The following is a 22,687-nucleotide window of genomic DNA, read 5'->3' as shown; positions in this document are numbered from 1 at the left end:
TTTTGATGACGTAGACAACACGCGACGTCAGCATGAGCTCCATACGTCGTATAATGAAGGGGATGCATATACGCTGAGCTAAAGATACCATATTTTAACTAATATATCACACAACAGACGCATTGAACAGTTAATACCAATGGAGCTTACAGAGGTGGTAGCCCCACACGTGGCAGTACCTGTATTTGGTGTCTTGCTATGCGCATTTCTTGTTTTTGCCTTTGGTTTCAAATCGCCTGCCCAGCCACCGAGTTTTAATTTTGATGAGGATGGCAAGAAAAAGAAGCCGAAGAAAGCAAAGGTATCACGTTGATTTAATGACAATAGACATCCCAATTAAAATGCAACGAAGCAAAATCTTTGTCATTTCTTCCACAAGTACATATTGTTTATGGAGGAAATGAGGATATTTGCAGCATATATTTACAGTACAGTAATCAGTATAGCTAATGTTTGAAGTTTATAGCATAACAATTCTTTTGATTCTTTGTCGAAAAATATTATGCTTAGTCTTTAATGGTTTTCTCGTAGAGAGGGCATACTGGTAATTAGATGTGTCCATCAAGGGATTCATGTTTTAACCAAGTTATGTTGTGTGCTGCCATTTCCCAGGCCCATGCACATAATATGCCACCCAAATATTTCTGTTATCATCAAATTTAACCTCTTACAACCCTGAAACAAATACTGGGGGCTTTCTACTGACTTGTTTGGACACTTGGCAATTGAGGTCTTCCAAAGCTAGAGTATCTAAGACCCCAAGTTTGATTTTATCAAGCAAGAAGAGGTACATTTTAATGAAAATAATTTTAAGTCCTGCTCTATAGGACCCTGGAACTGTGTAACTAATACCAGTAGTTGCTTTCTAAAGCTGATGTCACAATATATCAGATTCTGTGATTAAAACGGCCCTTTTGTAATTAAGGGCACTGGGACTTTTTTCATTTGAGTCATTTTTGCGTTTTAATCTGACCATTTGGCATTAAAGACTAGGATTCAGATGGCCTGATCGACTTCTGTAAGCGCACTTGCATGGTCTTTGTTGTAGTTGGACCCATGCATCAAGGTCACCATTAGGGGTCTTTACAAGTTTCTCCTTTGTAAAACTTTTACATGCATTTCCAAACATCATTGTCATGCATTTTACTGCACAATGCTGGTCTATTATATCACACATGGTACAACTGTTTTTAAAAGCTGAGCACACTTGCACAGTTATGGGACTAGTATACGTGCCCCAACAATTTGTTCATATAGCTTTTCGTCATTACAGACAACAAATTTTCAAAGGTGCCACTGGGCTTAATAGAAAATATACACTTAAATTGTCACATAAATGAAAATCTGAAGGCAACCCTTGGCTACATCATATAAAATTGTGAAGGGCAAGTTAAGGTTGTAAGTTGCATTAATGGGCAAGTAGATTGACATCCTATATATATATATATATAAGCTATCACTTCATGCTAAAGGAAAATTCCAACAGATGGAGATAGCTGATGACTCATGTATTATCCACTTCCCTTAAGCTTGCTTCGATCTTGGCCCCAAAAGATTGTCACCACCCCAGATTAGCTCAAGCATGTTGTCTTATATAGCTTATACACATGGAATGGTCAAGACTCAGTATATGTACAGTACCAGATCAATCTAGATCTATAATGAACAGTATCCTGTCCAGGGCTCGACAATCTCCTACATCAATGTTCTCAGTTTGGTGCAGATCAGCAATATATGAAGGGATACACCAACAGTCGTCATATAATTGGTCCATATCAGTGTCAGAATCATGGGGCAGGGAGGTCACCAAGCCAGTATGGCATATATTTGCCACTCATGCAGTCAAAGTGGCATTAAAAAAAGTGGCCCTTTAATTTAACATTAGCTCAAGAAATGACAAATTTGTGTGATAGGATATCTAACAATCAACCAATGCAACCAGTAGTTTATATATACAGGCATTTCCTACTATAGAAACAGTGTCCTTTAAAAGGATCCATTCACCTAAAAAAAATCTTGTGAAAATTTCCAATTTGTCACTTAAAAAATTCCTAATTTTGATGTCACTTTTGAATGATTAGGTATGTTTTATATAAAAAGACCAATATTAAGGCAATTTTAGAAAATAAGAAAACAGCTATAGATATGAAAAATGAAATCAAAATTAATATAAAGGCAATATTTATCAAAGAGAAACTGAAATTTGTATGAATTTCACAATGTTTTGTTTTTCCCAATGCAATGTCGCACTTTGTTGCGTAGAAATTCCCAATTCAATGGACCCTGGACCCAGTTGAAAAATTGTGGGAAAATCTCTGATTTACTAAGTATTTATATGCACTTTGATTGGTTATATTATGGCACCAAATATATCAAGTTTTTAAGGAGTTTGTAATAAAAAAGATCCTGCTCACAATTAAGGAATAAGCAATTACAAACTCTTATGATCACTACCTGCTCACTTCCAAATACAATATGAAGGCATTAATTCATTCAGTTATAAAATGCATAACATGTATTGTAAACCAGCATTGATTTTTCAACAATGTTAGCAAATATAAAGGGCCTTCAGTCGACCTTTGGTTGTTTGCATATTCAGATATTTTTTTTTTAGAAATCTATTATGTAGGATCAAAACAATAAGATGGACAGTCAAAACTTGTTTTGAGGTGTCAAAAACATACTGAAAAAAAAGTAGTAGTAATAATATTGCAAATTACAAGAGAAAAATTGAAAGGACATGTACAGGTACGTATATACATGAAAAGCAATATACGCGCGTATATACTAGATCAGTAGGTTTTAATTCATTCCGGGGTGAATTTGTTAAACTAGCTAAATGTGGTGAAGCAAAATATCATATAAACATCAGATTATCAAGTTATAGTTACTGTCTGTGTTTTAATTGGGCTAATTTTTATCAGGATTAATTATAATTATATATAATAAAACTTTGTCAAGTATTTTAATTAATTACAAGTATTACAAATTTACGGTGATGATCAATTAAATAGAGCTTGATTAATTTTCAGTTATAATTACAAGTATTACAAATTTATGGTGGTGATTGATTCAATAGAGCTTGATGTATGTATGCACCCCCATTTGTCAGAGTATGCGTGGGATCCTTGACTCAATGATTAGATCAAGTAATTAGGGTGCACATGCATAGCATGCAGGTGTAATCCTATCTACTCTACAAATAGGCTCCTGCACAGAAAGAGGCCAATTGAATATTGAAATGCCTGCTGGTAGTCCGCTAAAAGTGGTTAACAGATATCCCCTCTCCAAACGTTTGATGCTAAACGATAGGGGAGGGCACCCTGAGATTACTTGAGGATATATACGGTATGTGACTTGTCACCACTTTATGATGAAGTAAGGGATATGGGATAGAGTAAATTTGTTATTTAATAACATTTGTTTTAAGTTACAACGTAGTTTGATTGCAAATATTAAATGTAGCTATATGTAATACAGTATTGTTTGTCAAGTCTATCAAACTTTGGAATCTAAAACATGAAGGTGTTTATTATAAAACCTATTTACAGTAGTTGATGTGAGCTGCTGTTTGATTTGATATCTGATTCTGTCTCAAATTCTCAATAAAAAGATAAGGATATGACATTCAGGCTACACCAGGTATTAATGTTCTAGAAAAAGAAGTGTCGGTTTCATGACAACAGTTAAGGATAAAGATATAAATAAGGTGTCATAAAATGGAAAACTTTATATATATTCTAATTATGATATGTACAAAAAGTTTCTTTCCATCAATTAAGAGTAAGCGTTGAAGCCATTTCCATATAGCCTTAAAGCTTTTGAAGCATGTGCAGTATATATATATGCATGCATAATTATAAAGACCCCCTCTTTCTGGAAATCATTCAAACTTTTCCGAGGAACTCCATTTTATCTGAAATTTGCTGAAAAGGATAAAGTACCTAAAATTTATATATAAAAAAATAATATCTATAATGAAATATGTGTTGTAATTTTCAGATTTAAATACATGTGTTCAGGTGACACAATGATGTAATTTTGTAAATTGATTCTTTTCCAAAATACAGCATAATTTCTCTTAAATAAGAGTTTGTATGACTGATAGCTATAGATACAGATGTCATTGTCGGAGCTATACAGATGTCATGCTTAGCTTAGATCAAATTAATATATAGATTTTAAACAGGAAGACATTTTATGTGTGAAATATATTTACTGTAGACAAATATATGATCATCTGTATACTTTCATGAACATGCTGACAATTAAATAAGAATTCGTATGACTGATCGCTAAATATACAGACGTCATCGTCAGAGCTATACAGACGTCATGCTTAGCTTAGATCAAATTAATATATATATATTTTAAACAGGAAGACATTTTATGTGTGAAATATATTCAGACAAATATATCATCGGTTAAACTTTCATGAACATGCTGACAATCCTACATTGGTGTTATAATCGGCCACGTTGGCAGCTGTTAGATAAGACCTAGGTAAAGGCTATTGATTTTATCTTGCTAGTCAGCCTTTCATGTTATTGGCTGGACTATTTCTGATGTACATTTTCTGTACAATCAAATTTTAAGAGGTGGTGAACAACAACAATCTACTTTCCATTTAAGCTTTTAGGTCTAGCACAGCTGGTGTACATGTGTAGTCGCGGTTTACCTCAATTTACACTTCTGATTTTACTGTAGATCTGCTTTCAACTTTTTTTTTAGCAATTTTGGGTCGCTTTTTTCAGTTATGATGAGGAAAGCCAAAACTATACAATACAGCTGTAATACAGTTTCAGTGATGAATCTATAATTTACTTTCAAAAGTCCTTTTCAACTATGTGTGCATATATTGCTTAAAAAATAAGTCCTACAATGTTAAATTTAAATAAATACAGAAATTCTGTGAGTCCCATAAAAAATAACTTGACATGAGAATATGATTATGATTATATCCAACCATTATTTTTCCGTGCTCAATATCTATAAATAGAATTAATTTCTGGTATATATAGACTTTGTGATCTAGGTGTGGATTTCCAGTGGTCTGTCACTCAGAAGTTAAGGGTGCTTCTAATTAATAGGCAGTTTATCACTATGACATTGACATCAAAACATTAATTTTTATATGCTCATGAGTCAAAATTTGATGGTACATGTATATGGCATAATCTGTACTGTCTGGCATAAACTTTTATTTGTCTAGATCTAGAGATATCCACCTACATTTTTCAGCTGATCTTTTTGAAAGTTACTAGGCTTTATATATATAGTCATGATATCAATAAAGTTGTTTCCCCGGGACAGCGTATTGATTCCACTATTTTTGGCAAACATTATCGCCGACTGGTTATTTTACTATTTTATACCGATAGTCTTGTCAAGAAGATCTCCTCCCCTAGTGCTTTACAGATCGAGATGAGGCTACTAAGTTTAAAAGTTTTCAAAACTTGGTAGGCTAAATAACCCTGATGTGAATTGGTGTTTTGCTGAATGGGATATTTTCCTTCCTAAATGTTGGGGCCCTCCTTGCAGGGTCGGGGTAGTTTCTCTTTGTCTTTCGTTCAGAGGACATATTGGAGAGCCCGAGAATATGGGCTGTATGCATATAACTCTGAAGGTGACTATATAAAAGTGTATGTGACCCTGAAGATTATTTAAGGGACCATGAAGAGACCGAAATAGATCTTCTGCTCCTTTTCCAACTTTTGAGATCTTAATTATAATCTTTTCTTTCTTTTCCTGCACTGCTGTTTTTATGTGCTTGATTGTCGATAGCTACTTGACAGCTGTCCTCAAATGGCTGGTTGCATTATTGCTGTGAGGATCTTAAACCACTTTAAAAAAAAAAGAAAAAAAAGCCCGGATATAATACATACTTATATATGTTAAAAGTGATCTCATCAAGTAAATTATCCTTGGTATGTTGAACTTTTGACTCCCTGAGCAAAATAAGTTTGCAAAATATATTTGTGTGTTCAAGATAACAGTGAAGCATTTTTCCAAACAGCATTGATTCTAATCTATGATATCTTTGTAACTTAAGCTTGCTGTTTGCTACATTGTGTATGAAGCTGGAGCATAAACTCCTCCAGAAAAATGCATGTTTATAGAATTATCAATTTTAAAGAGAATTTGTATGTTTTGCAAATGAGTTTCTGCAGATTTTAAAGTTTGGATTTTTTTTTAGTTTTTGGCAATGCTTTTGTATGTAGCTAAATTATTTTGTTTTTGTCATAACTCAAATGTAATGCACACTTGTTTGTGTTTTGTAGCAACAGAAAAGTCAAACAAATGGCCATGTGACAGCTGTGACCCCAGAAACCAGTCTGCCAATCAAATCCCAGCCGTCACCTAAACATGTTGACAAGCCAGCCAAGTCGTCATCCCCTGGCAACAAAACTGGCAAAAAGGCCGAGGTTCAGACTAAAAAGGTAGACAGCCACCATTGAAATTAATAAACAATGAATAGAATGTTTTGATTTAAGAAGGATAAATATCAACCAGTTTTGTTCTGTAATATCTAAAGCTGATATATGTGTTTCCTCTCAATTTACCAACTTTTTATTTCGCCCCTATTAAGTATTAATGAGGGACTGATTATCGAAAAATTTACTGGAAAAAAGGAATGAAACCTATTGGTAGATGATGAAATTGAAAAGACAATTAATCTATATAGTTAAGAAATGTATTGGACAAGGTATTAGATATATATAAATATGTTTATTTGTATGATAAATTAAAGTGATTGTCAAATATGATTTAACTCGATAACCGAAATATTTCTGAACTATGATATATAGCATTCACCTGTCGTTCAGTTCTAATTAGGTCATCTGAATTAAAGTCTTATAGATATGTCATGTAAATAATTAACTTACTTGAAGATTTTCAATTATTTGCTTATTTCTGTATGTATATATAAATAAAATGTAAATTTTATGTTTGAAGGCAAAGAAGACGAAAGAAGATGTTACTGCTGTCCCTGCTACAGCCACAACTAAGTTGAAAATGGAAGAAGATGGTAGGTTATCATCCTTTCTGCTCTCAACCGAAGGCTTGTTACATATATGTTCTTTTATAAATATCATTTTCATTTGTGTGCTTTTTACTGTCATTACCAATGAAATCTTGTTACACACAAGTCACCTGGTCTGTCTGTATTATGAATTAATTTCTCTTTATTTTGTCTTTTTAAACATGATGAGTACTGTGTAATATACCAAAGTTACTGCTCTGAATTTCAATTGAGGTGATTAAGTTTGCTTAGAATTTATAATATAACAAAATATCGGCATTTTTGACAAAAAAAAGTATATATTGAAACTAAAAATGAATGTATTATGAATGAGCGATGAAACATTTTTAAACTACAAAAATCATGTTGTTTATCAATATAATGCCATGACCAATCAAATATATCAATCAATTAGAATTTTCATAATGAGATTTCTGACTTATTAAGTTTGTATTGTTAGGATGGACCACTCAGGTTTCCCGTAAAGACAGGAAACTGAAAAACAAGAAGGAGGATAAGAACGACTCGGGAGAGGAGGCCGAGGTGAAGCTGACACAGGTAGAAGAAGCCCCTCAGGAACAGAGGTCAAAGGGCAAAAACAAGAAAAAATCTACAAAGGTAATCTAGAAATGTGAATAAAATCTTCTAATTAAATCAAGGTCTCACACAACTAATTATTTTACTGTATGTAATTACCAGTGACTCCATCCCCTCAATTGCTCATTTTAAAGTTCAAATGATGTGAAAATGTCAAGGTAAAGATTGAATTTTTTGCTACCTGAAATATGATTATTGGATAAATTTGATGGCATATAAGAGTACTGTATGGAAGTCCTTTTACACCTGTAATTCCATTTCATTCTATTTTTAGTAGGAATATATATTTTTGATTTTCCAAACCCTACTCCTTATCATATAATAGAAAATGCCTATTTCATATGTTATTTTTGAAATTTTTGCTACCTGAAATATGATTATTGAATAAGTTTGATGGCATATAAGAGCACTGTAGGGGAAATTCCTGTCTTTTACAGCTGTAAAATCATTTACAAATCATTTTACTGGTTCTTATCAAAGGGTACTGAAAATCTCTACCCAAATACCCAAACTTTGATCTCCTTACCAGTTTGGGATCTCCTCGTGTTCTCAGTCTTCACATGTATATATATATCTTTACAGGAAGCTGCTGAACCCAAGGAGGAAGCTAAGGTTGTCAGCAAGGCCCCAGAGGCTCCCGCCAAGGCTGTCGAGGTTGTCAGCAAGGCCCCAGAGCCTCCCGCCAAGGCTGTCGAGGTTGTCAGCAAGGCCCCAGAGCCTCCCGCCAAGGATGTCAAAGTTGTCGGCAAGGCCCCAGCGCCCGTAGTCAAAACCCCAGAGACCAGCACAGTAGCTAAGGATAATACAGGAGAGGTAGGGATATATATGCTGGATTTGAAATGGTAGCTTTGAGGTTAATGCATTGGAATTTATTACAAACATAAGAAATATGAAATATTTAAATTTACTAAGGTCACAGATCTACCTATTCAACTGTATATGCATTGAAATGAAAACAGTTTTTACTTAACCAGTCCAAGATATTGTCCTGAAGATTGACATCATCATGCATGATAAGCTAATCAAAAAGTTTCATTTAATAATTGTTCTATGGTTACGAAGCCATGTAATTTGGCGTCGTCTTGGAACAAAACAAGAAATTTTATTTCATGCAATGGTTTTGTGTCGTATCTCATTTTATACGAAAAAAAGACAAAACTTAAATTGCTGCATATTTGTATGTTGGGTATTTAGTTGTATGAAATAACGGGTAGAGAACAAGTGTGTGCTATATGTTACAGTGTGTAGAAGCTCCATTTGAAAGTCCCAGTAAGAAGAACAAGGGCAAGAAGGCTGCAGCAGTAGAGGTTGTGAAGGACCAAGTAGATTCGGCTGTGAAACCAAGCTCCCCTGCAGCTACTAAGAAAGGAAAAGCTAAATCACCAACTCCTGACAAACCTGCTACTGAAAATGCCAAACCCAAAGCTCCGGAGGCTGGCAAATCAAAATCCCCATCTCCAGACGCGGGGAAACCCAAAACCAAAGATGTCAAACCTGCACCAGAAGCTGCCAAACCCAAGTCACCTGGAGCAGGCAAAGACAGTGGAGCCAAAGATTCTCCCAGTGGGGACAGCAAACCTGTTAAAAGTCCCAAAAACAAGAAAAAGAACGAGGTAAGTTTCCACCACACTTCATATGTTCCAGACTTTAGTAAAATTAACACAAATCTTGGAAAGACAGTTCACCATCACGAAACCCACATGATCACACGCTTGCTGTATCACTGTTGAGTGATTATTTAGTCTTGGCCTATATGTACGTATAGCATGGTCTTTAGCGAGTATCTACATGCTTAACTTTAAAAATCTTATTCCAATGGTTGAGATGTCTAGTCAACACATCACATATGGATGATTCAATATTTCTCTCCCACTTTATACAAATCTTATTCGAACGGTTGAGAATATCTCTTGTCAACATTGCACACAGATGATTGATTAATTTTCTCCACTATATCCTGTCATGAAATACTCCATGTTGTAATGGTTACTGAATATATCACACCATTATCGACAGCACAATAGATATATATCAAAATTGATGACATTATTCAAATGTGATATGGTTTCACTACATATATAGGGCATTCATTTTACCCTATTGTTTGTATGGTATTTTCAAAATAAGAGCACATGAGATTTGTCAAAAAATAGTATATCAGAGAAAAAAGTTACTGATTTTCTCCAAATTTAAAATCTACAAAAGTATATATAAAAAAGAAAGAACAAAAATACAGATGTAATAAGTAAAAACAATACTTATGTAACTGAAAACAAATGCTATTTACAGTATGAATAACATAGTTTGATTACAAACCAACTAAGACTAGATTTAATACTTTAATAATTTTGTTTTAATGATTCTGTATAGCGATCAATTCCCTTGCATATGTTGCATATACATAAGTAGACAGAAAGTAATATTGTTTTTCTGTTGATGATGGAAGTTTTATGAGGTACATTTCTGATATCTTTGCAGAAGACAGCAGACGCAGTTGTGAAGGAGACTCCCCAGCCGGTCACCCCAGTGGCCAAGCCCTCTGTTACAGGTAAGTTCTACCAAGAGGCTCAGGGTATGTTTGGATTGATATCAACCAATTGCTTCTCTTCTTCCTTCTTGTTTTCCTTGGATGAATACAGAGTGGGAGAGGAGAGATATATAGTTAATTTGTTTGTCTGTGTCTTTTCGTCCATTTTTCTGTGCATGCACTCGGGATGTCAATGGGTCACTGTAAATTAAACCGTGTGTACAGATGTACAAGATTTCTCTTGAACCCTGGGACAGATTCGGTTCATATTCATCATATCGTCGCACCATCATGCTCATGAGTTTGATTTTGTGTTCATCCGTCAAGAGGTTAAAGGTCAAAGGTTGCACTATTAACCACTTTGTGGTCATCCGTCAAGAGGTTAAAGGTCAAAGGTTGCACTATTAACCACTTTCAAGATTATATGCTTGTGCACAAGATATCCCATGAACCATTGGACAAATTCATTTTCCTTTAAATTGATGAGGAGTGGGGGTGGGGAGGGGGTATATCTGGACAAATTTATCTTATTTTAAATTGATGAGGAGTGGGGCTGGGGAGGGGGTAAATTGATGAAGAGTGGGGTTGGGGAGGGGGTATATCTGGACAAATTCATTTTCCTTTAAATTGATGAGGAGTGGGGGTGGGGAGGGGGTATATCTGGACAAATTCATTTTACTTTAAATTGATGAGGAGTGGGGGTGGGGAGGGGGTAAACTGATGAGGAGTGGGGTGGGGGAGGGGGTAAATTGATGAGGAGTGGGGAGGGGGAGGGGGTATCTCTATGCGAGCCTCTTCTTACTCTTGTTTTTATTTTTTCACAGAAACACCTGCAGCTAGCAGTAGTACACCAGCAGAGGGAGCAGATTCCTCAGCTGAAGCCCCACAAGTGGTGGCTTTTGATGAAATGGGCCTAACAGGTATACTATTTACTGTAGTAATGTCATAATCTATAACTGGACACAGGCTTCAGTAAATGACGGTTAACAAACAATATATAACCAAACCTGCACTGAATAATTTTAGTGAAAAGGAGAGAGTGTTTGTATTAGTGTTGGGAATCGATTGAGATTTCAACATCAATGATCGGATATAGTCGGTTTAATAGTGTGAACCGAATCCATTTTCGATTAGTAATCGGTTAGCTTACCATTACATTATCCTTTAGAAGATATTACTTTTTTTTTACCCCATTTATAATAGGCCCATTTCCTATGTAGCAGAGCTCACCACAATTTTGACTTCGTACTAGCTTTTCTACGCTAAGTTTCGTATCTATATTTTTTCTCTCATACCAATTCAACGTAGCAATCTTTATTGATGTCAGAAAGGTTATGTATATTTTTGCAATTAATTATGTTTAAATAGCATGATCATTAAAAAGTTATACTTAAGAGTATACTGACAGAACTCCTGTTCTCTCTTACTGAAAATGAAAGGAGAACTCACATTTTGGCTTTGGAAACAATCGTCGATGTTGTTATCTCATGATCAATTGTCGTTAATCGGTTGCCATTCCTATTAGATATCGATTATAATCAGTCATAGGGACAACACTAGTTTGAATATATGACATGTTCAGCATTTGCGTATCTGACATATTTAATGTTACATGTTCAATGTTGATGTGTTCAGTGTTGCAAAGTAAAATAGTTTGACAGATCAGGAATATTAGTAGATTTCTTATTTATAATAATTTTAACATGTCGGTATCTGAACTGTATTTTTTAGGTAAGAATTATTTAAAAAAAAAATGCAACTTTTATTTATTTTATAACAACCATTAACCACATTATATAACTTACATTAATTATGTTAGTCACTCTTTTGACATGTTTGGAAGCATGCAGGGATGTGAGTATGAATGGAAACAGGAATACCTGGAGGTTCTCATGATAGGATATAGTTGATCTGATATACCTTATCTTGATTTGTTTGTGGGGCCGCGATGACCGAGTGGTTAAGGTGTCCCGACACTTTATCACTAGCCCTTCACCTCTGGGTTGCGAGTTCGAAACCTACGTGGGGCAGTTGCCAGGTACTGACTGTAGGCCGTTGGTTTTTCGCCGGGTACTCCGGCTTTCCTCCACCTCCAAAACCTGGCACGTCCTTAAATGACCCTGGCTGTTAATAGGGCGTTAAACAAAACAAACCAAACCAAAGTTTGTGACACTGTCTGATTCTGTTGCAGATTCTTGGACTGAAGCAAAACCAAAAGGAAAAAAGAAGAAACCAAGACGTGAAAACTGAAATTTTGCCTGTCACTTAAATCTTTCTACAATCTGAGAAAGCTGAACTGACATAGCTCCTAAAAGTGCTTAGGGGGTTACAGTCAGTCCTGATACAGAGGAGAACAGCTTCGGACACGTCCAAAAACTAGACGGTCTACTGAATATTTGGTGCTGAGGACTGCAATTGTGTGCAGTCTCGATTAGCTTTTCATTTGATGTATTTTTCCAGCATCTTGTTGTTGGACGTTGAAGTTGATGTAAAACAGCAGCACACGAGGTAGTGTAACTGCACTAGGGCTACCAATTAATTTTTCATCAGCACATTTAGAAATTAAGGTAGATAAGACTGTTTACTGCCCAAGGCACCAGTTTGTATTCCGGATGATTAGCAACTGATAACCACTAAAAAATGAAACGGGGGAAATGCCTACCTTGAATCAAAATTTTCCATCTGGATAAGGTTTGATTCTGGGTTTGTTGACAGGGTAAAGATTTTTTTTTTTTTCATATAAGTTTTGGTAGTACCATTGGACCATCCATTCAATGACTACTAATTATTTTCAATACTTGAATGATAAAATTTAAGTAATTTAATTATATTGTATTTAATTGAGTAGCTATTAATTCTTGAAGTATCAACCCCTAAGTACTGAGCACACACACTTCACTGAGAATCACAATAAAAGGGGAGTTACCCTTTAAGGGGAATTCCTCATTATGCTGCCACTGGCTGGTAGCGCCACCTAGTATCCACAGACTATCAAAGGGAGGTAAATATGAAAATGGTTGTTAAGTATTATTTTTATTTAGTGAGTGACATCTTTTGTGTTTTGTTAAAGTCTAGTCAGAAGAATGACACCAAGAAGATAAAGAAGACTTTTTCAAAAATTGTTATTTATATACAAATGAATTTATCTTTACATACATGCTTGACATGGAAATCAAATTTTCAAACTTTTATCCAATTGAATTGGTTGTAGGTTTATTTTTAGTCCGGAGTTTTTTTTAGAATCCAGAGGGATGGAAGTCGTTCTAGGTTTATTTTAATCAGTTTCTTAAGAATCCAGAGGGATTGGAGAAATCTGATGGTTGGATGAGGAGTCAAAGGATTCTGAGTTGGAAATTAAGCAGATTTCTCATTTTACTTAAGGTATAGAGTGAGAGTGTTCTATCTTGACGAAGAATTCTGAGCTGGATTTGTTACATATTACTTTATCGTAGGAAAGCAATATAATATTTTCCATTTTCAAAATGACCACATGACAAGCTTATAAATCTGTGAGCTTAACATGTTCAGGATAATATTACTGCCAATGATTTCCAAGCTACTGGCAGACAGTCTACATTCACTGGTCTTTTATATAACTATAGGGGTGAAGTAATGATTAATTTTATAAGAAAAAAACATGTGAAGGTCTATATGCAGCAGAAAGGTGATGGCACATTCTACCTTAAATCAATACAGTATATTAATTACAAAATTATCAGATAATTAAAGAGTGTCACTTTGGTTCACATACGGTATATAATTAAGTAGAATATTTTGGTCCTTTATTTTTTGGGTTATCTTTGTCATTTTTATATTTTTTTAGCAAGATTTTACTTTCCTGGAGTTCCCTTTTGGCAAAGGTTGGCATTTTAGCTGAATCGGATAAAATATGCTCACTAAGACAACACGACAAATTGACGAGTGAAAAGGTGATAGAGTTATTTTATCATTTTAATGCTGCATCTTGTCATTTTCAAGGCAGTGTAATATTTATTTTTATGTAGATTCACATACATTCATGCCTAATTATGTATTAGACTACGTATACTCCCCTGCTACCCAATTGAAGATATAAAATTATGTATTCAGCATCATGGAATAAAGAAAATTCACTGTAGAACAGATATTATATCCAACACTAGCAACAGGTTAAATAAAACAAAAAAATATTAACTGAAGACAGTTTTAAATAGCTACAATTATATGTTTGATATGCTTCATTGTATTTAGAGAATAGATATTAAAATCTATATTTATAATTTTTGTGAAAATCACACTTCATAATGAAATATTTTCCATACAAATGGGATTTTAGAATCCCAAGTCTTGATAACACATGAATTCATTGTCACCTATTCACGAATTTGAATATGTTGAAATATTCACTTTTTGTTGTATTTTAATACATGTATGTATATTCTCTGGTATTTGGTGAATGATAGATTTTCTAAAAGTAATTCCAAATTATAGCCAAAATGAATTGTATGTTGTAATTGGTCAGTTAAACAATGCTGGACATTGTAAGCCTAATTGTTTCTTGTATATATAGATCAGGGAAAAATTAGAGCTAATCAAATTCTTATATAGTAAGTAGCTCTGTTGTAGAGATAGTTCTCAATATTGATGGATCACTTTAGAGACAATTTCAAAAGAATCTGCCGTGGTTTTCCGAATTTTTTTTGGCCAGTACCAATATTTTTGCTTATAATCGTCATATTTCTGTGACAAGTAAAATTTCTACCTAACTGGAGGACTCAAGGTTTGTCGAACAGGAACCACCAGCATAAGAAGTGATTTGATTAAAACAGTAAAATATATTAAGATGCAATTTCTCCTGTGCCCATTATGTATAAGAATGTCTTTATTTCTGGAATCTTACGTATATACTATAGTATATAGGATAGCCAGAACTTTTTCTCTGTCCAAGTTATCGAGTTAGTGGCATATGTCAAGAAGAATTTGAAAAGAAACTACAATTTTTTCTAAATGGTCCATCAGAATATTTTGTAAAATATGTCCTCAATGTAAAACTGTTATTTAATCAATTTCTATTTATCCTGGGGTGCAATATAAGGTACTAATCACAACTAGTTCATTTTTATGATAAACATGATATAGTAGTCTTATATACATGACGTAGTCTTGAATACATGACATAGTAGTCCAGTATGCTCGACATAGTAGTCTAGTATACATGACGTAGTCACAAGATGTAGGAGTAGGAGTCTAGTTTACATATACATGACATTGTAGTCTTATATACATGACATAGTCTTGTATACATGACGCAGTAGTCTTGTATAAATGACGTAGGAGTCTAGTATACATGACGTAGGAGTCTAGTATACATGACATAGTAGTCTAATATATACATGTCGTAGTAGTCTTATACTTACATGACTTGCAGTCTATACATGACATAGTAGTCTTATCAACATGACATCTTAACTGGCTGTTGTTTTGACAGCCTCATATATAGAAGAGAGAGAGAGAAAGATGAATTCAGTCCTATTTTTGTCCAATTAAAGCATGTGTACAATATGATATGTACTTGAGAGAGTGTTTTGTCCTTAGAGTATCCCCATTGTCACAAGATTTAAAATAGGACCAAATAATATTTTTGTAAATATTTTTCAGGAAATTTATTATAAAAAAGATTGTATCAATGCCTTTGAGGAATCATGATGGCTGCTGTGTGTATGATGTATGTGTTTATCAGTTATATAGTTCTATATCTACAATGTGATGGACGGTTTACATGTCTCATTCGTACGGCCGTGCGCTGTATGTAGGTAAATCTCATTATTGGGAGTATATTATAGGCCAGCCATTTATTCAGCATTGTATTTTCGAAGGAGCTGCATCGCCGATAGAGGAAATTAGTTAAAAAAGAATGGTTAGTTGTATATTTTTATACAATACATAAAGTTACATTACTACCACTTCAAATATTTGAGCTTTTCTTTTTATCTTTTAAATTTGATGCAAAGTAATAATAATTCATTACATCACAAAGAAACATCTGTCATACTCTGCCTCTTTATTCCTGGTTTGTAACTTGTGGTCTTATAAACGATCATTTTAAGGACAGAGGTGACATTTTGAACATTTCTGTGACAAGCCATCATTTTGCTGTCAGTAATGGTGGGGCACCTTTAAAATTCTTTGTTGCCCTAGATACTTTGATGGAGGATGATTTTTTTTTAGTAATAAGGGCATCTAAAATTTGTATGGTTGTATACTTAGCGAAAATAACATTAAACTTGCGTTCACCATGGCCTGGTAAAAACGTAATTTTTGTTGAGCTGAAAGTAAGACTGACATCACTTCACCTTTAACTGTAGTGTTGTAAAGCCTTTGTAATGGCGACATAAATTTTGCCATGATGGGTCACAGTGACCTACTTTTCACCTTGTCATAGTGTTGTGTAATTATGTGTTGTGATATCAGTAAAAACACCTTGTTATGATAATGATGTGCTATATTATGCTGTAACAGTGTGCATTCAGTTTTACATATCTCTATTACTTAACGAATTTGGGCATCAGTAACTTTGTGAATGTAGAAAACTGAATATTTTTAGTGCACTTTTGCAATGCTTTAAGAAATAAAATGGAAACGTGTATAGATTTCTTAATTAAATAACGGTATAGTGCTGTAGAATTTTGCCGACATTTTGAGAGAATTATGGATTTCATCCAATCATGTGATGTTACAAGGCCTTTCTTGCTTTTGTTTATATAAAGCTGTTGTGAAGGAATATAATTTGTTCCTGTATATTACTGTACAACTGTATTACAAATTATATACAAGTTTTACATGTAAAGCTCTTTTATTGAAAGACATTAACTAATTTTCTATTAATTCCTAGATCAGTGTAAAAGCATAGAGGTTTCCTACTATCAGCCAAAATTACATATGTACATATTTGAGGAAGAATGTGAAAGGGAAGAATTAATGAAACTTAATTTACTGTTAATTCCTCGATCATGAAGGTTTTCTAGATGCAGAATGTGAAAGAGAAGAATTAAGATTATGAGTGTATTCATTAAGCAAACTTGGTTTTAAAAGGGTTTTCTGTATCGTCATATCTAGAGATCGCATCTACATATATTATTGTACTGATATGCTAACCCTGACCTCACCCAATACAGTTATTGGCAAGTTCATTATAGACCATCTTCAAAGTCCAAGGGTTCTGATTACAATATACCTTAATTACTGGTTTTCTTTCCACTTTTGGAACTTGTTGTCACATGACTGAAGGCTCACGATAAAATACTTGATTAAATTTTTTTTTTAAAAAGAATGTAAAAATGACATATGGCTTGGCTGGTATGTCTTTGAAGATTATGAAGTGCTATACCCAAACCAAAGCCTAGCCCAGTTTTACCTTAATTTGAGGTTCTTTAATAGTTTCTGAACTAGTAAACTCACCTAGTCTGCAAGATATTGAATAGAGTCTTCAGTTTTTAATGACCTGCAGGAAAGATACAATTTAATTGTAGATATATCTTGAGCAGACTTTGGCATTTCTAAGATGTTTGTAGACAAGTGCTAGTTATTGATAACTATGTATTTATATATATTTATATAGGGTAGATTTAGGCCATAGGGTCACTCTAGAATGACCAGGAGAGTGTGATAATGATCTAATGACCACCAGAATTTAACAGAGATACTTTACCAACGTCAGTATCAAAGCCATGTTGTATTAACCTAGAGTCTGGGTACTAGACCAGCCCGATTTTCACACTGAAGCATTGTAGAAGTTGAGGGCTACAAAGATACCCCAATACTTGTATGGGTGCAAATATTGTGTAAAATAATATTTCTTTTTAGTTTGAACTTTTATTTGCTCAAATGATTGGTACATTTTACTATGTAATATAAAATGGTTCCTATCAGGGATTTAATTACATACTAACTTTTAGTATTAGGTAGGAAAATATCTGGATGGGTCTGGACTCTACTAATCATACCAGCATTTCCAATGTCCAATAGCTTTAACAAACTGAAAATTAGTTTGCTTTTGTCTTCAAACAGAAAACTGGACACCTTTATCTTGCCAGATTATGCCAGATTATGTCAAAATATTTCAAATTTATTTAGATTAATTTTTTATATTAATTTCTTTTCACTGATTTATTGGATTAATCATACACTGGCCAATATTTATGAAAATTAACTGAGCAATTATGGAAAAAAATGCCCATTTTTTAGTGACCTAGAATTTAGAGAAAAAGACCCACCTTCCAATTTCAGTTTTTTTTTTTTATACTTTAATTCTTTTAGCTGCAGTGATAACAGTGTCAGGGTGATATAGTGTTTACATCATACTGCCAATAAAACACCTAAAGTAACAGAATTCATTCAGAGATGATTTTTCTGCTTTAGTAACATATTTTCGATGGCTGCCGCTGAAGTCTGTACCATTCCTGAAGCATTATTTTGGTGTATGTGTAGGTTATTGTTTAGTTTTCCAGTGGCATTCTGTCAGAGTGAGTGATTGTTGTTGGATTATGGAAGCATACTTAGGATGTCTGTTCCTTAACTTACGTCAGTAAGTAATTGTCTGTACTGTCTGTCATACAAGTGTTGTGGTATAATCCCAATGCAGCGACATCTCTCTCATTTGGTAACCAGATCACCACTGAATGATTTTAGTTTGTTTCATCGATGTGAAATATTTTAACCAGCATTAGAGCGTGTGGATGTATGGCCGTCATGATCTGCATTATGTGTTTTCTAGAGGAAACAATTGTTTACTCGATCAGTAATGTATCATGGTTGTGTTAGTTATAGATTGTGATTTGGAGCATTGTCTCAATGTTATCAAAATAAGGGTTGTGCTTCTGTACCAGACAATGTATTGCTTGGACAGTGCCCAACAACCACTTGGTCTGCTTAGTAATGTTTAATTATATCTTCATATTACATAATTTACAAAACTTAAAGGAAAAAAAAATCTTATCTGTTCCGTTCATTTACATTTAAATTGATTTTTTTTTATTGGGGCCAGGATAACTTGGTTGGTAGCGCATCAGACATGCAATTTGAGGTGGGCGGTCCGATCCCTACCCTGGGTGATTTGTGTTTCCAAGAAAACTGAGATGATGGACCATATTATTCTTTCATGATTGTGTCTTAAGGTCAGACATTTTACCTCAGTTGCTCCAGTAAATTGTTGAGTGAGGTAGCTACCAGCTACTACAGGGATACTGCTCCAGTAAATTGTTGAGTGTGGTAGCTACCAGCTACTACAGGGAGACTGCTCCAGTAAATTGTTCAGTGAGGTAGCTACCAGCTACTACAGGGAGACTGCTCCAGTAAATTGTTCAGTGAGGTAGCTACCAGCTACTACAGGGAGACTGCTCCAGTAAATTGTTCAGTGAGGTAGCTACCAGCTACTACAGGGAGACTGCTCCATTAAATTGTTCAGTGAGGTAGCTACCAGCTACTACAGGGAGACTGCTCCAGTAAATTGTTCAGTGAGGTAGCTACCAGCTACTACAGGGAGACTGCTCCAGTAAATTGTTCAGTGTGGTAGCTACCAGCTACTACAGGGAGACTGCCTCAGAATGATTCCGACTGTTCACAGGGAAATGGACGTGTCAGTTGTTAAAAACAAGTGTTTCACTTGCAAAAAGTAAAAGCAAACCAAAATCATGTGGACCTCTTTCATCAAACAAAAAGATATTTCTTGTGTCATGTGAATTGAGATAAATATATGGTAATAAAGTGGTAATAGACCTGTGATTATAATGTGATGTAATATGCATAATTACATTAATTTTGCCAAAAAAGTATGAAAAGATGGTGCCAATAGGTCCAGTACTGTCAAGCTGACGTGCTCCTCAACCTTTCCGACTCTTCGGGATGAGTTCCCCGAGGTGTGGCTAGATTTCTCTCACAAACGTTTTGTTCTTACACCAGGGTTTTAGTTATAGAGTTTACATTGGTGCTCAGACAAAACTGGATCTTGTTGTTTTTTTTTTTTAATGTTATCTAAATCAACCAGTTACCGTCAATATTTTGTTGTTTCTAAAGTGTTCATTTCATACCTTTACACTGGGAATGGGCTTCATATTGCTTTCAGAATTGTTAAGTTATTTTTTAGCCGATATGGAGATATTTGAATAGTAATTTTGTTGCCATGGTTTCATGAATTTTATGTTTAGCTGTATACATGTGCTTGATGGGTGAGGGGTGAAACAACACTTGTGTGAACATTTATATGAACTTTATCATAGTTTAGCTGACACATGTATGTATAATATGTAGGTATTTTAGTAGATAAATTGTTACCATTTTTCAAAGGAAGGGAGGTAACTCCTTTTAACAGTAATATCTTGGGTGCCTGATATCAGATACACTGCAGGACCAAATCAGTCTGTATCAGTCTGTATATGAAGATAGTGGTATGTTAGCGTGTGTGTATGTGTGTGAATCGTAACTTGTGGACCTGTGCACATTTTGTTGTAGAATGGGTACATGAACATGTTTACAACTAAACGTGTGCTATTGTTTATGGATCTTTAAACTAGGGTTAGTGTTTGTGTGTAAACATCTGTACTGATACACATGTATACACACATAGGGATTGGCACAGCTATTTACACAATTTTACACATGTACGTGTGTAATGTACATGTGTGTAATACACTAGGGTTAGTGTTTGTGTGTAAACATCTGTACTGATACACATGTATACACACATAGGGATTGGCACAGCTATTTACACAATTTTACACATGTACATGTGTAATGTACATGTGTGTAATACACTACTGTGTATTAATTTGTACTGGTGTTATTTTACGTGCGAAGGTTGTTATTAAGATATGCATCTGAAGGTACCAAGGTAAAAACTTACCTTAGAAGATTGTTAATTTTATGTACATAGGAAGGTCATTGGTGCGATGTTTAGGAAGGTCGTTGGTGCGATGTTGGATGATACATGTATGTAAGTGTATACTATTTCTACCTGCTATTTGATCATTAGTGTACGGGAGTACAATACTAAGTCACTAAGTGTATATAGTGTTTACGTTCCCCTGTCGACACCCTTCCAGATTTGTGATCACTAAAACCAGGGGTGATTAAGGAATACAGCAATGGTAATAAAATGTTATATTTATGGATGCAAGTGTTTTGTCATATATTGAAGCCCAAAGTTTTTAGCTCGTATGGCATGAAATGCCATGAATCTTGTCACACACACTATATATATATATATATTTGAATTGCAGAATTCGTTTTCGGAAGGACGTACTAGATGGCGGATTTGAAGTCTCAGAAAGAGACCTTTAAAAAACACAAATTTATATACTTTCCAGTTTTGAGTAAGCTGTGCTTGCACATCATTTTCCAAAAAAGGTGAATTTAAGTCATCAGAAATGTTGGCATTTGGCATTTGTTCAGAATACTTCAAATCTTTCCTGTCATTTAACTTGGTGGCCGGTAGGTTTCAAGTTTTGAATGTTTACGCATAAACATTGAATTATCCAGATAGTTTAATTTTCATATCCGGTATTTGGATAGTCCTAACACGACCAAATGACACTGTAGTAATTGGGGAAAATTAAAGGGGCGTAGCTGGACCCTACTTGATGTGTAAGCACTTAACCTACAACCAGTGGGAATTCTGAGGGCATCTAAAAAATTTATATTGAACTTCAAATGGTACCTGGTATGCAAATTTTGGCCCTGACTGACCCTCTGTGCTGATGGGCGGGGCCAAAATGGGTCAATTAAATTAACTGCAATATTACAAAACTCATGTGACCGTTAAGGCCCATGGGCCTCTTGTTTTCAAAACAACACAAACCATTGAATCTGCGTTTGGAAACGCATTCAAAGTAGCACTTTTAAAGCGTGACGTCATTAATGCGTTGCCGAAGATTATGATGCAGATTCCCGCGTTTTTTTTACATCACTATTCTGTCATACATGATATTCAACTGTAAACTAATATATATCCTCTGTTCATTTAACTGCTTAAGCCAAAATCTCTGGATTAATGATACAAGACTGTCATGTAAATATTTGCATTTTCCTCTTCGAGACAGCTACCGGTGATAATAAAATATTTGTTTAACACTTTATAGGGCTCTCCACAACCAAGTCCTACAGAACACTTCGGCAATCACCACTTCTCCTCGTCCACTGAAAGGCCGTTCATATTAATAATCATCTCTTGAAATAAATACAAACACAGTTGAGTGGTCATCTTAACGTTCATTTATGTCTTTATTATCTGATAATCTAAATCACTTAGATTTCGCGAGTACAGTGGACCCGCGATAATCCGGACGCAGATAATCCGGAAAACTCACAGTCCGGACGGAAATGCACGGGAACGGATTTCCGTAACGTTATTTGTACTCACTGGTCCGGAAACTCGGATTCCGATTCCGGAACCCCATTTTGGGAACGGAACGTACTTTTCATTAGTAAGTACTAAGTGTATCTTATTTCGTAAACTAATCTCTTTAGGCATATTTGCGATGACATGATTTCAAGAAATCTGATCTAGA

At 34.7% G+C, this 22,687-nt stretch overlaps 1 protein-coding gene across 2 annotated transcripts; it reads left to right on the top strand.

Annotated features, from left to right (window-relative positions):
• Positions 1-31: 31 nt before the first annotated feature.
• LOC117326275 (muscle M-line assembly protein unc-89-like) lies at positions 32-21,292 on the top strand. 2 transcript variants are annotated; one of them, XR_004532457.1, is made up of 10 exons: positions 32-301; positions 6,282-6,440; positions 6,958-7,030; positions 7,485-7,642; positions 8,204-8,434; positions 8,863-9,234; positions 10,100-10,169; positions 10,973-11,068; positions 12,340-19,344; positions 19,445-21,292. XR_004532457.1 is itself a non-coding variant. In XM_033882950.1 (9 exons), exons 1-9 carry the CDS (start codon positions 140-142, stop codon positions 12,396-12,398), a joined length of 1,380 nt encoding a protein of 459 aa, XP_033738841.1. In that variant the 5' UTR covers positions 32-139; the 3' UTR covers positions 12,399-21,292. The 2 variants fall into 2 exon arrangements, 1 of the variants encoding a protein (XP_033738841.1); XM_033882950.1 differs by having other exon boundaries at positions 12,340-21,292.
• The last annotated feature ends 1,395 nt before the right edge of the window (positions 21,293-22,687 follow it).

Source organism: Pecten maximus, chromosome 4 (genome assembly GCF_902652985.1).
Source record: "Pecten maximus chromosome 4, xPecMax1.1, whole genome shotgun sequence".
Classification (NCBI taxonomy): Eukaryota; Metazoa; Mollusca; class Bivalvia; order Pectinida; family Pectinidae; genus Pecten; species Pecten maximus.
The sequence above is the reverse complement of the archived record's forward strand: the minus strand, read 5'-3'. Positions and strand labels throughout refer to the sequence as shown.

What these genes read in the sequence shown, in the direction of transcription:
- LOC117326275 (XM_033882950.1), top strand. Translation starts at nt 140, where the DNA reads ATGGAGCTTACAGAGGTGGTAGCCCCACACGTGGCAGTACCTGTATTT. An exon ending in AGAAGCCGAAGAAAGCAAAG is followed by an intron (nt 302 to 6,281) that starts GTATCACGTTGA and finishes TGTGTTTTGTAG; the next exon opens with CAACAGAAAAGTCAAACAAA. An exon ending in TGATGAAATGGGCCTAACAG is followed by an intron (nt 11,069 to 12,339) that starts GTATACTATTTA and finishes ATTCTGTTGCAG; the next exon opens with ATTCTTGGACTGAAGCAAAA.